This window comes from Schistocerca piceifrons, chromosome 3 (genome assembly GCF_021461385.2).
Source record: "Schistocerca piceifrons isolate TAMUIC-IGC-003096 chromosome 3, iqSchPice1.1, whole genome shotgun sequence".
Classification (NCBI taxonomy): Eukaryota; Metazoa; Arthropoda; class Insecta; order Orthoptera; family Acrididae; genus Schistocerca; species Schistocerca piceifrons.
Window position 1 is genome coordinate 537,385,696 of NC_060140.1, and position 14,985 is coordinate 537,400,680.

Consider the following 14,985-nt stretch of genomic DNA (forward strand, 5'->3'; position numbering starts at 1 on the left):
TTCACAACTGTGGACTAGAGTTACAACACAAATATCATGTAGGCGCGGGAGTAACCAAGATACAATGGTTCACGCATAAGGAGAGAATAAAGATTACTGACCATTGCAAGAAAGTCTCACCAAACAGTCCACAACATGGTCACGCAACGGTTCCCTGAGTAGGCTTGCTTCCTTCAACGGTGGAGCAGCTGCAAGATAACTTCAACTGGCGTGATGGCACCAGTAACCCTCCACAGGACCTGCTGCCGCATTCCATCTATGTTCAGTCCGGCACAGCGCTTACAAATCCACGGCAAACACGGTCCACTACTGCCAGCAAGCGACTACCCCAAAGCTAGCCGAGAACGGCCCTATGTCTGTGTCCGCTACTGTTTATACGAGCCGTCTTGGGGGGCCAGGCGTCTTCTGGTCTCCTAGCAACATGCCAAACACTGGGCAGATGCAGTTGATAATAGAGTAACAAACCAGTCGTGCACACAGTGTACAATTGTGCCTACTTCCGTGGAAACATTCCCAGTATACACTATTGATCAAAAGTACCTGGACCCCCCTAAATAATACACAATTGGTCAATAGATGTCGCTAGATGAGGACCCGCCAATATACCAGGAGGTAGGGAATGCTGTTGTCAGTAGTGAAGCAGTACCAGTGAAATGAGTCTGTCAGAAGAGCTCAGTGACTTCGGATGTTACCTAACAAATCTATCAAGGACATTTAAATTCTTCTGAACCTGCTTAAGTTGACAGTGATGTGACTGAGAAGCGGAAATGCCAAGTAACAACCACATCAAAATAAAAACCACCCAGACCTCATATACTGACGGACAAGGAAGATCGAGCATTACAGTGGGTCGCTGCAGAAACATAGTATGAATTCAGCGGAGGGAATAACATGAGAGTTCCAAAGAGCTGCCAGCAGTCCAGGTGCAGCAGCGACCGTATGTAAGGAATTAAAATGAATGACGTGCAATGATCCGGCAGCTCTTCACATGTAGTGTTAACAATAAAGTACAGAGAAGGTGTTATGGGAGGTGATTTTCATGTTTAGTGTGTGGTTCCCTTATTGAGCTTAAAAGAAGACGCTTAATGCGGAAGTAGATTAACACATTTGGGAACGTTGTGTACTGTGTGCAGTAGAGGAAAATTTCCGAGATTATAAAACTGTTGTGTCAACATGACTGTGCAACCTCTCATGAAGCAGCAGATGTGAGGCAATGGCCTGTGGACAATAACATTCGTGAGACGGACTTCTCTGCCTGTAGTCCCGAGATAAACCCCTGGGAACGCCTTTGGACTAAACTACAGCGTCCAGTTACCCCCAAACCCCAGTGTTCATCACCACTACCTACTCTGGGGTGGGCTATTGTCGAAAAATGGGCGGCCATTTCTCGACAGACATCCAAAGATATCACTGGAAGCGTCTCCAGCAGAGTTCAAGCCATCATAAAGGCGCCCTCCATGAGAATGTTCGCTGTCAGGAGTCTGAATACTTTTACCAGACAGTTTGGGATAACTCTGCTGTTATTCTTAAGCCGTCGTCTTTGTCCTTGTTCCGGCGTTTGTATGTCTGTAACTTGCTCTGTATTTGCTGATACAAATATCTGTTGTTCAGGAAAAGATTTTGGAGCTTTCCAGTTCTGCTTGCAGTTCATTGGCATCTTGAATGGTATTGACACGGTGGATTTAGGTCTTCAGGGCACCCATTGTTTGTACCGGATAGTGGTGAACTATTATCCTGTCAATATAGGTCTGTATGAGACGCCTTTCGTACCACCAAAAGTCCAAATGTGCCCTCTCTCTTACGTTGCACAGAGACGTCTAAAAACAACAAACAACTTCCTTTCTCTGTTTCCATAAAAAATTAATGTGTTCGTATACGGAGTTCAGATGATGAAGGAACTCTCAGTGAACGTCTAAACCATGAGGACAAACTGTGAAAGTATCATAATGAAATCGTCAAAATACTGTTGGCTTTAAAACTTGTCAGTGCTCTTTGTTCAGAATCGTCAGTAAAATGTTTGGCCACCAATGCAAACAAAGGACGCCCCATAACAACACGGTCAGACTTTTCGAAACGCTCGTTGTTAAATAAAAAGTGCATCGAAGAGAGAGTGCGCTCAAATAACGCTGTAATGTCAGCACCAAACTTTTTCCCAATGAAATGTAATGAGTTCATCAGAGGCACATTTGTAGAAAGTGAAGCAACATCAAAAATGCCCAATAAGTCGTTGATTTCCAACTTAGGTGACTTAAGCCTGTTGATAATATCAGTAGAATTTCCTGTACGACGTTTGCAGTGGGTTTGAGTAAAGGCACCAAGTACTTCGACTGTAAACGGCTTCTTTTGTTTTTGCCACAGTAGGTCATAGAGGGACACCTTCTTAGTGTATTTTTGGTAATATTTACTGTCTAGATGGAGCTGAACTACGTGGCCTGAGTCTATTAATGACCTCTTTTGGTAGAGATGTCGAAAGTTCCACTAATTGGCTCACTTTACAGTTAGTATAATCCTTTTAGAATTGAGGTTTTTGAATAAAATTAAAAAAAGCATCGATCTTCGTAACATAGTCCTTTTGTGGCATGAACACGATAGTGTTACCTTTATCTCCTTTGACTAACACTGTATCCATGAACCCTCTAAGCTACCGACAGCTGCTATCTCAAAGGAACAACGTTGCTCGTCTGTGACACGCCTCCCGTCAAGGCAGAGTCGAGGTGAGTACCCTATGATGAATCTGTTGCAAAACTGCGCACGGCCTCTTCACTGGAACAGACGAAGTCCACTACTGATGGTGAAACACATAAGAGCAAAGTTAAGACCCCTTTCCAGGACAGAAACAGTTGTATCATCTGTAGATTTCCCAATAAAGTTGATAATGGATCATCGCTCAAGGCGAATATCATTCAGTCTTTGCAGTCTTCCCCGTTGTAGTCTTAGATATGGTAACGCTCAAAGGTAACGCTACAGTCGTTAACGCTAAAGTCCTCATGGCATTGGAAGACTAAATTAATAAGATCATTCTACAGCGAAATGGCTTAAATCTTCAGCGCTGAAACAATTAAAACATTAGTAATTGGACTCTTGACCGTATCTACTCATTTAAAGTTGGAACTCGCAGCAGAACCTACGATCAGTCAACTTTATCCAGGACACCACATTTAAATTAAGTGTGCATTCATTCATACAGATTGACAACCATTAACTGAAACTAGTTCACTCATCCATCGCCACGAAGACAACACGTTCAGATCTTAGGAACAGCACATACTAAAATAAAACATTAACAATATTTTTCGAGTGAAGCTCATGGTGACATAAAATTCTGTTTCGTAGATTTACAGTTTATTCATTCATTATGTTGTGCTGCGACTAAAACACCATTTGAAAGGGTTATTTTTTGTTGCACCACCTGACAACTCTCGCCGTCAGGCGGCCCCATCAATGACAAACAAAATATTCGAATACCATCCCACTAACAGTTCGAACGTCAGCCACTAACCTGGAGTTCCAATTTGCGTATTTTTCGTTCATATGGAGTACTTGACATAATTTAGCTCCAGAAATGTTGGGTATGAATATGTGCTTCACTTCGTCATAGTACAGGATGGAAACCAGCATATACGAGGATAGACAGGACAGAGAAATTTCTGTAAACAACATCTAGTATTTCGCAGAGTACATACTTCAGCTGTAGTTGACCCGATCAGATTGATGAGGATGTGGGAATCTGCAGGAATTTATGAGTGAAAGGGCTGGTCAAAAATTAATAAAATCAACGTGTCCCATGCACGAGTACATATGAGAGCATTGAGGTTGGACTGTGAGGGCTGTAGCCTCTCTTACGGGGGGGGGGGGGGGGGGGGATGAGGTGGTCTTAGTTTTGTGTTTGAACATATCTTGAAAATGGTATAGGAAAGAAATCGCATCTGAGCTAGCTGTAAGTGTTCGTCGGAGACAAAGCTTGTGGCTTCAAACTGACGCTCTGCAGCGGCCAGCATTTAAGGTTCAGTTTCTCTCTCACGTTTCCTATTGGCTACCCATAACGGATACATAGTGGACAGATTACCAGCAGATATATTTATTGAAGTCTTTTTATGTATTCCCATACTCTGAGATAAAGAGATGGAATAGGATTTTAAGTTTGAAACTTTTCTTAACAAGAATTATTCAACAAGAACTTTATTGACGTGCAAACTGCATAGTTACGAAACATTTAGTAAACAACTAGTTTAGAAATATTTTTCATTCTTGTGATGATCTTCATCAGAGTACTTACATTGACGAGGGTATCCGTGTCATTCAAGGAAATGGTGCCATTGCCAAAGTAGAAGTCCCTCAGCTTCTGGGATGCACTTGCCTGCTGCTCCACTGTCGGCAAATGGAGGCAGGGTCCAACTGCATTCTCGAACGCTTCATTAAGACCATTGACAAGCGACGGATCCTCAAGTATTGAAGACCCTGTGGGAATGTTAAACTCATTGACATAGAATATTGGTCTCTCATTCATAAAAGCTGTCTCCACAATGGTTGTGAGGTCTCAGCATTAATGCCAATTATACCAACCTAGTTCGATTACGGAGTCTAGATTCCTGGAGCACTACGTTTTAGGCGCCGGACTAACATTACTTTTCTTCAGGTAGCCATCAAAGTCGTGCAGTATTTCTAAATTGATAACATTAACCGACGTCTACTTTAACTATTGTTTATTTTGCAGTATTAGGGCAAGTGAAAATTTTGGCGATATAAATCTCAGTAAATTAGATTACCACGCCTATTTTCATTCTCTGCTTTCGTATGGCCTCATATACTGGGTAACTCATCATTGAGTAAAAGAGTGTTCATTGCACAAAAGCGTGTAATCAGAATAATTGCTGGAGCTCATCCAAGATCATCTTGCAGACACTTATTTAAAGAGCTAGGGATCCTCACTATAGCCTACAATATATATATTCACTTATGAAATTTGTTATTAACAATCCGAATGAATTCAAAAGTAATAGCAGTGTACATGGCTACAACACTAGGAGAAAGGATGATCTTCACTACTCACGGTTAAATCTAACTTTGGCTCAGAAGGGGGTAAATGAATGACAACTCCTTCTACTCATTAGATGAATTTTTGGATATAGTAAGTGGGTAATTTCCCCATCCCCACCCAAAAAAAAATTAAATGTCGTGTAATATTTTGTATAGTTTAACATCTTGTATAGACACCTTTTATTAACCTGACACGTTCCACATCATTACGAAGAGTCGTATTCGTGATCTATGGAACAAGTACTAATCTGATCTAATCTAACCCCGATGTCTTAAAAGATGTCCTACCTGTTCCTTCTCCTTGTCAGTGTTTTCCTTTCCTTCACAATTCTATGCAGAACCTCCACATTCCTTACCTAAACAGTCGCACCTAACTTTTAACATCCATCTGTAGCACCACATCTCAAATGCCTCGATTCTCCTCTGTTCCGGTTTCCCACAGTCCATGTTTCAGTACAATACAGTGCTGTGCTCCAAACGTACTTTCTCAGAAATTTCGTGCTCAAATTATGGCCTTTGTTTGATACAAGTAGACTTCTTTTGGCCAGTGCTAGTCTGCACCTTGTTCCGTCCTCATAGCTTATTTTGCTGCCTGGGTACTAGAATTCCTTAACGACCTACTTCGCGACCATCAGTCCTGACGTTAAGATTCTCACTGTTCTCATTTCTCCTACTTCTCATTACTTTCGGCTTTCTTCAATTTCCTCTCAGTCTATATTCTATACTCACTAGATAGTTCATTCCATTCAGCAGATCACGTAATTCTTCTTCGCTTCCGCTCAGGATAGTAGAGTCATCAGGAAACATATCATTGACCTAATTTCATCTTCAATTTTAATTCCACTCCTGAACCATTCTTATATTTCCATCATTGTTTCTTCGATATACAGATTGAACAGTAGGGGCAAAAACTACATCCCTGTCTTACAGTCTTTTTAATCCGAGCACATCGTTCTTGGTCATCAACTCTTATTATTCCGTCTTGGCTCCTGTGCGTATTGTATATTACCACTCTCTCTCTATCTATAGCTTACCCCAATTTTTCTCAGAATTTCGAACATCTTCCACCATTTTACACTGTAGAAAGAATTTTTCAGGTCGAAAAATCCTATGAAGGTGTCTTGCTCCCATTACCAACCGCAACGTCAGAGTTGCCTCTCTGGTGCCTTTACGTGTCCTAAAGCCAAATTGATTGACATCTAACACATCCTCAGTTTTCTTTTCCTTTCTTCTGTATATTATTCTTGTCAGCATCAAGGATGCCTGAGCTGTTAAGCTGATTGTGCGATGATTCTCGCACTTGTCAGCTCCTGCAGTTTTCAGAATTGTGTGGATGATATTTTTATGAGAGTCGGATGGTATGTCGCCAGACTCATACATTCTCCACACCAACGTGAATAGCTATTTTGTTGCCACTTCCCCAAAGAGTTTTAGAAATTCTGATGGAATGTTATCTATCCCTTCTGCCTTATTTGATGTTACGCCTTCCAAAGGTCTCTTAAATTATAGTTCTAATACTTGATCCTCTATCTCTTCTAATTCGAGTCTTGTTTCTACTTCTTTCACGTCAGAAATCTTCCCCCTCATAGAGGCCTTCAGTGTACTTTTTCCACCTATCCGTTCTCTCCTCTGCACTTAACAGTGGATTACCGTTACACTCTTAATGTTCCTACCCTTGCTTTTAATTTCACCGAAGGTTATTTTGATTTTCCTATATACTGAGTCAGTCCTTCCGACATTCATTTCTTTTTCGATTTCTCACATTTCCCATGCAGCCATTTCGTCTTGGCTTTCCTGCACTTCATATTTATTTCGTTCCTCAGGACCTGTATTTCTTTGTTCATGAATTTCCCTGATCATTCTTGTACTTCCTTCTTTCATCCATCAACTGAAGTGTTTCTTCTGTTACCTGTGACCTCTTCACAGTTACCTTCTTTGTACCTATTTTTTTCTTTCCAACTTCTGTGATTGCCCTTTTTAGAGTTGTCCATTCCTCTCCAACTGTACGGTCTACTGAGCTATTCCTTATTGCTGTACGTACCCTTAAAGAACTTTAAGCGTATCTGTCATTTCTTAGTCTCTCCGAATCCCACTTCTTTTCATATTGATTCTTCCTGACTTCCTGACTTCAATTTTAATTCCACTCCTGAAACATTCTTATATTTCCATCATTGTTTCTTCGATATACAGGTTGAACAGTAGGGGCAAAAACTACATCCCTGTTCAGTTCAGTTTAGCCTATTCTTCATCACTACTACATTCTGAGAAGAGTATACCTGCTACTGTGTACGCCTTACAACCCAGCATCAGATTTCGGAATGTCTGTCTCACCACGATTTAATCTAACTGAAACCTTTCCCTATGACCCGGCCTTTTCCAAGTATACCTCCACCTCTTGAGATTCTTGACCTGAGTATTCGCTATTACTAGAACAAATTTGTAGCAGAACTCAGTTAGTCCATCTTCTCTCTTATTCTTTTTCCCTAACCCATCTTCTCCTTAACCTTTCCTTCTACTCCTTCCCATACAACCGCATTCCAGTCTTCCGTGACTAATAGATTTTTATCTTCCTTTATCTACTGAATTGGCCGTTCAGTATACTCATATACGTCCTCTATCTCTTCATCTTCAGCTCAACTTCGTTGCGGCGACACGCCGATTTCGGCCACATAGCTGACCAAGGCAGTATAGCATGATGTAAGCTAGCTCACCGCTGCGGAGGACTGGGATCTTTTGTTTCAGCTCGTCCACCTCACGCAGATTTCAAGTCAGCCACTAAGGGTGATCCAACAATAGTTCGAAACACTCGCCTTCTTTCAGCTTTGAAACTGTCTTACTTTGCCTTCATATGAGTTCGAATATATTTTGTCGGCCGCATTACAACCGTATCGAAATAACTGCTTCATTCTACAATATTTATATAATCTTCATTTTATACGATGCTAACTTTATTGCTTAATTTATCTCGGTATGTTCATCGCATTCTTGTGGCGAATGCTACTTTCCAAGAAAGACAAAATATTCCTTTGTACCGCATACATCATCTTGAACTACGACTACGTAGAGAAAAGCAAAGAAGTTAGAGCTTAATGTGTGAGTGAACATGGAGTTTTCCCCACTGCCTTTTTGCGAATACAGCGGGACATGGAGAAGGGAGTTACGGGGGATGAGTCTATATCTACATCTACTTGGATACACTAAAAATCACATTTAAGTTTATGGCAGAGGTTTCATTGAACCACTTTCATAATTCTCTATTATTCCAATCTCGTTTAGCGTGCGGGAAGAACGGACGTCTATATCTTTCCTTACGAGCTCTGATTTGCCTTATTTTATCATGCTTATCGTTTCTCCCTATGTAGGTCGAATTCAACAAAATAGTTTCGCATTCGTAGGAAAAAATTGGTCATTGGAATTTCGTGAGAAGATTGCTCCGCAACCAAAGACGCCTCTGTTTTAATGATGTCCATCCCAAATCCTGTATCATTTCAATGACACTTTCTCCCCTATTTCGCGATAGTACAAAGCGTGTTGCCCTTCTTCGTACTTTTTCGATGTACTACGTCAATCTTATCTGGTAAGGAAAGAGGAGAGACAAGCGTAGTGTAGACAGTCTCCTTAGTAAATCTGTTATATTTTCTAAATGTCCTGCCAATAAAACGCAGTCTTTGGTTAGCCTTCCGCACAACATTTTCTGTGTGTTCCTTCCAAATTAAGTTATTCGTAATTGTGATTTTTATGGAATTTAGTGGAATTTACGGCCCTTAGATTTGACTGATTTATCGTGTAACCGAAGTTTAACGGATTCCTTTTAGCAAGCATGTGGATGACCTCACACTTTAGAGTGAAGGAGTAATAGGATTACTGGAAGTATACTCCAGCACACACTGTAATTAAGATGTGAAATATGTGAGGAGAACCCGAATTTGTTTCTGTGTAATGGGATTATATGCTTCTGCCCTTTTAAGTATTTTTACTCTGAAGCTATATGCCACTGAACAATTTGGTGTCTGATAAAATATGGGCAATTTCATTTACAGCTATTCCAAACCCTTGCAAAATACTACGTCTTCATTTTTTGTGTAGGAATACGCTAAGTGTAGCTATGTCGTTTTTCTCAGGCACTTGTACTGAAGTATTACATTTCCCTTTCCTGCTACAGTCGGCACACTTATGGTCTAGATGGAGCGTGTTTGACTAGCACGCGAAAAGACCTTCCACTGCTCAAAATTTTGAATAAAAATTTTCACCACGGGCTGCCGAAGACTTCCGGCGTAAGGAGTCATCCTCGTTCTGTCAAAGGTCTTGCCAAAGAGGACGGAGGAGCAGACAGAGGTTGAGGGCATTCTCTTGCTCTCGGCTTGGAAAATTGCCCCTGGAAGGTTGAACAATCGACAACGATCAACCGCATGAGAATGCAGAAGGAAATAATAATCACTGCGTTAAAGACACATTATGGGTATTCAAGCGACAAGTAGCATGTTATTGGAAAAGTGTCATGATGATCTCTACATCGTAAGAAGATCCAGGATTACTCCCCCATTCGGGTCTCTGGGATGGAACTGCCAAGAGGGGGGTGACAATGAGAGAAATATTGAATAACCAACAAAGGTATAACATTCCGCGAGTCGGAGCGTGGAATGTCGGACGTTTGAAAGCAGTAAGAAAGCTACAAAATCTAAAATGGAAATTGCGAAAACTCAGTCTTACTGCAGTAGGTATCAGCGAAGTGAAATTAAATGGAGAGAACTCCGTTTTAGACATATCAAGGGTATTATATCAGGAACAGTAAAAAATAGTATAACGGTCTATGACTCGTTTTGAACATGAAATTCCAACAGAGGGTGAGCTACTGCGAACATTTTAGTGATAGGTTGTTCTCATCAGATTCGACAGCGACCCAACGTCAACAAGATAGTTCAGTTATACATGCCGAAGTTACAAGAGTAAGATGAAGGGACAGAGACCGTATATGACATTGGAAGGGCATTTCTGGACGTAAGGGGAAAAGAAAATTTAATAACCATGGGGGAGTGGAAATGCGATTGCAAGGGAATGAGCAGAAAAGAGAGTTATGGGGGATTATGGGCTTGGTAGAAGGAATGAGAGAGGAGAAAAATTACCGATAATTTGAGTTCTGTAAAAAATTTCGGATGATGATACTGAATACTCAGTTCAAGAATCACAAGAGGAGGAGACAGAGACACCGCAAATTGCAGCTGAATGACATCAAGGTCAGACAGAGATTTCGAAATCAGACTTGTAAGTCGTACCTAGGAGCAGATATAGGCTCGGATCTGAATTTAGTAATGATGAATGGACTGAAGTGTGGAAGGAGGAGGGATCCTGAGGTACTGAGGAATGATGAGACGTGTTTGACGTTCGTTAAGTGCGTGGATGCTAACGTTAAGAATGGAATGGGAATTTCACTGTTAAACTTTGAGGTGAGACGACAGGTGGAAATGGTACACTGAAATCCACTGTGTGAGGAAGCACTTTTCTGATGAAGTGAGAGAAGAAATTGGAGCTGCTGTGGAAGACGTAGGGGATCTAATGTTAGTCGAAATTTAAAACGGTTATGAAAGACTTTAGAGCAAGTAAGTCAGAAGGGACAGATAAAGTTCCATTGACATTTTCAAAATCATTGGGATAAGTGGCAACCAAACGGCTATTGGAGTTAGAATATACCAGACTGGCGACGTATCATCAGGTTTTTGGCAAAATATCATCCACACATTTCAGAAGATAGCAAGGGCAGCTAAGTGCATGAAATGTCTCGCAGTCAGCTCAGCAGCTCACGCATCCAAGCGGTAGAGAAGAATAATACATAGAAGACACGGAAAGAAAACTGAGGATCAGTTAGATGACGATCAGTTTGGTTTTAGGAAAGTCAAAGGCACCAGAGAGGCAATTCCGACTTTCTGTTTTACAATGAAAGCAAGGCTGAAGAAAGATCAAGTCACTCTCATAGGATCTGTCGTCACAGAAAATACGTTTGACAGTGTCAGCAGGGGAACGTTGTTCAAAATTCTGAGACGCATATGAGTAACCTGTAGCGGAAGGCGCGTAATATTTGTATGCATAGCAACCAAGAAGAATCTAAATGACTGGGTTACCACGGATGAAGTGCTTGGTTTAATGAGAGTGTATGACTGGGATACAGCCTTTCGCACCAACCGCTCAATTTATACATCTAAGAAGCAGTGACTGAAATAAAAGAAACGTTAAAGAGAGAGTTTAATATTCAAGATTAAAGGATGTTAATAATAAGATTCGCTGATGACATTGCTATCCTAAGTCAAAGTGAAGAAGAATTACAGGGTATGTTGAATGAAATGAACAATCTATATGAAAAGAGAATAAAGTAGACATAGATCAAAGTGATGAAAATCAGAAGAATTTAGATTAGCGAGAAACGTAACATCAAGGTCAGTGACCATGAAATAGACGAAGTTAAGGATTTCTGCTACCCTGGAAGCAAAATTACCCATGAAAGACGAAGCAACAAGAGTATCAAAAAGCAGACTGGCACATGAAAGGAGGGCTTTCAAGGCCAAGAGAAGTCTAATGGTATTTAACATATGCCTTAATTTAAGGAAGATATTTCTGAGGCTTTAGATTTGGAGCATAGCATGGTATCGTGGTGAATCAAGTCAGTGGGGAAACAGAAAGAGATTCGTAGTATTTGAGATGTGGTGCTACAGAAATCAGGTAGACTGATAAGGTGAGGAATGAGGAGGTTCTCCGCAGAATTTGTGAAGAAATGAATATTGGAAAACACTGACAAGAACAAGGGACAGTAAGACAGGACGAGGTTAAGACATCGGGGAATGATCACCCTTGTAATGGAGGGTGATATTAAGGAGGCAGAGTGTGGAGGAAGACGGAGACTGGACTACATCCAGCACGTAACTGAGAAACTAGCTTGCAAGTGGTACTCTGAAATGAATAGGTTCGCACAGATTAGGAATTCGTGGAAAGCCGAATCAGACCAGTCAGAAGACATGACTAAACAAAGCCCTTCTCATTCAAATTTCATATTTATTACCTATGGGTTCCTTTTTTAAATATGTTTATTATAACAGCTCCAAATTGAGAGAACCAAATACATGGCTTTCAATGATTTTCGTAGAATATCACTTGTTATTCTTAAAATTAAAACTCAAGTTCAACAACGTCGAATTCTTCTTCTGATGTATTCCTTTAAATACTATAGTATGTGCTGTTTTCTAGTCAATTCAGTAGAGGCGCTCTTAACAAAGATGTTCAGTAAGCCAATAACAAAGCAAACCGGACGAAATTTATTCGCCTCACGCTTCGCAACAGTTGTCGGGGAAAATCGACAATTTAGCATGGCGGCTGAGTGCGTGAATCCAGGCAAACCGGACAGTATGGTTGTAGAAGGAGTTACCTCTGCTTCGGCACTTGACAAGCCGTCAGATTGACTTGGAATAGAAATTCCTGAAAGTACATTTTTAACGTGATTAACAAAGTTACTAGGGGGGAACCGGGGGGTTTTACCGAACTGGGTGTTAATCTTGCAGTCCTGCTTCACGACGCTTCAGGAGGGCGGAAAACAGGTGGGCTGAAAAACCATTAAGTACCCTGTGATCCTTCGTATCACATGCTAGGCCAACAAAGTTCCTCCTGCCCTAGTACACAGTCGTTTTTTTCGCATTTGGGACGTTCCATCGATATTAAGAATCGCTCAATTACATAGTAAAAGAAAGATGTGAATACTAGTCCAAGAGCCGGTACACTGTTTACACTCTTTTTGAACATAGAAACAGTACAACTGAAGATACTCCACAAGATAGAGTAACTCAATTTCAAAGATCTCCCTACGTTCTATAGAGGTAAGGGGGGGGGGGGGTCGGAACATGTTCATTGCGGATGCAGCCCCACAATATCCTTAGGGAAGGGTTGGAACGTCCGTAGGTGTCAGCAATGTCAAAGGCCGTCAATGACGTCTTCCCGTTGCTCATCACACTGTCAACGGTCTTTTTCGACTGCGAAGTGTGTGGGAATCAACGCCCCAAGGAAAAGGATGTTTCATTGACGCTCTTTATGCCACCCCGTGTGGCCTCTATGGGTCGAATCTGAGCGGCACTGTGTAGGAAATGTTTCCTACGCCAATCATAAGAACACAGCGTAATTTCAACGCTGGGTCTCGCGATTCGACCTCTATCGCAGAGATGTCAAAAGAGGGGATGAAATGTGGGTAAGAGAGGCTGTGACGACCTTCTCATTGTTTGACACGTCCACGGTGGTGTTGGAAGAATTTTGGTGAAACCTGGTGTTAATGCGATATTATTAACCCATATTAGAGCTCACATGAAAGTGTGAACTTTGGCCTTTTTCTTATGGTCAGAAGCTTCGCCGAACTCGAGCATGACATCACCATTGTAGAGAAAGGCTGCAGGCCCTTTGGAGCCCAAATGAAGACTTAAACATCGGAGTGGGAAACCATTAGGGGAGTTCGAAAAAGTGTTCATTTAATTTTGATGCGCAATGTATTTAGAAATTTGAAAATCACTTCACATTTTTTATTTAGGGCCACCGGATGATACCAAATGCTTTGATTGTTGTTTCGCTCCGGTGGGAAGTCATGTCGTCCACAGTATCCAACTGATGCTAAAATGGTCTGAACCATATTTTACTTTGCTCAGACAATTCGGATAAATTCGTTTTCGCATTTGCTTTTGATTAGCGTTAAACAAGTGCTACACCCATATTAGACTAAAATAGCTCTTATTTAATATTTCTTCAGATATGACAATTGCATTAACTACTTCATACATTAGAGCGTCTTTTTACCGTACGTTCTCGGTGTTTCCATTTAAGCCAACAGTCTCTGGATATCCTTCATGTGTCTCATTTGAACGAGGATTCCGGCCATATTAGCTTTAAACCACTCTTTCCTTTCGCATTTGGGACGTTCCATCGATATTAAGAATCGCTCAATTACATAGTAAAAGGAAGATGTGGATACATGTCCAAGTGCCGGTACACTGTTTACGCTCTTTTTAAACATAGAAACAGTACAACTGAAGATACTCCACAAGATAGAGTAATACCATTTCAAAGATCTCTCTACGTTCTATAAAGGTAGCCTTGAAAAGTTTGTGCCTCATGACAGCGAGCTTGTAACCTGAGAATCACATCACATCGACACCCCATGACAACCTTCGTATACAGATTATTTCGAATGTAAAAGAACTGCACTTGGCTGCTATTATGCAGTTGATACGTAACTTCTGTCATGAGAAAGCAATTAACTACAGATACTGTAGCTACTGTAGCTCGTAAATAACAACTATCAGTTCAGTATACTTATTTATATAAAGCTAAATTTCCGCTTTAGGCAGTAAGCATCGATTTCCCACACACTTTTCTGAATTTCGTAATAAACTGTTTATAAGACCATGAAAACAACTCCTTGACTCGTGATGGACCTTAACAAAGCTATTCATATCATACACTAACGGTCTATTATAGTTTCTACGATATCCTTGCGACTATAAATTCACTGTTGACCTCTGTCGAGCGACAATAATGTACAGAGATATCTTCTAGGAAACGATCTGCGAGGGCTGAAAACAAAGTAGGGGCAACCTAGTCCAGACATTGCAAGAGATCGGGTATTCGCAAACAGTGGTCGAGTGGTGTTTTTGTCGATCTGTTGTGTGCATTTGAGATGCATTCAGTTTGGAGTGTTGTTCTTGTGCAACGTTGAAGTGTGGAGTGTCGATATTTTTTCAAAAAGTGGTTAACGTCAGTAGATTAAAATCGAGTTTTATCGTGGCAGAAATTCCACCAGAATGTCTTCGAGCATTACGTGAAGGCTATGGCGACAATCCGTTGCCATACAAGAGGGTTATACTACGGGTTAAGGCGATTCGTGCGAGTCGGAGTGAGACTGTCGTTTGACACCGCACCGGTCATGTT

At 41.1% G+C, this 14,985-nt stretch overlaps 1 protein-coding gene across 1 annotated transcript in view; it reads right to left on the minus strand.

Moving 5' to 3' along the window:
- Positions 1–14,985, minus strand: part of LOC124788809 — a 334,614-nt gene that overhangs the window by 104,199 nt on the left and 215,430 nt on the right. The window contains 1 exon segment of the mRNA XM_047256089.1: positions 4,277–4,458. Within this exon segment, the coding sequence (XP_047112045.1) occupies positions 4,277–4,458 (182 nt within the window).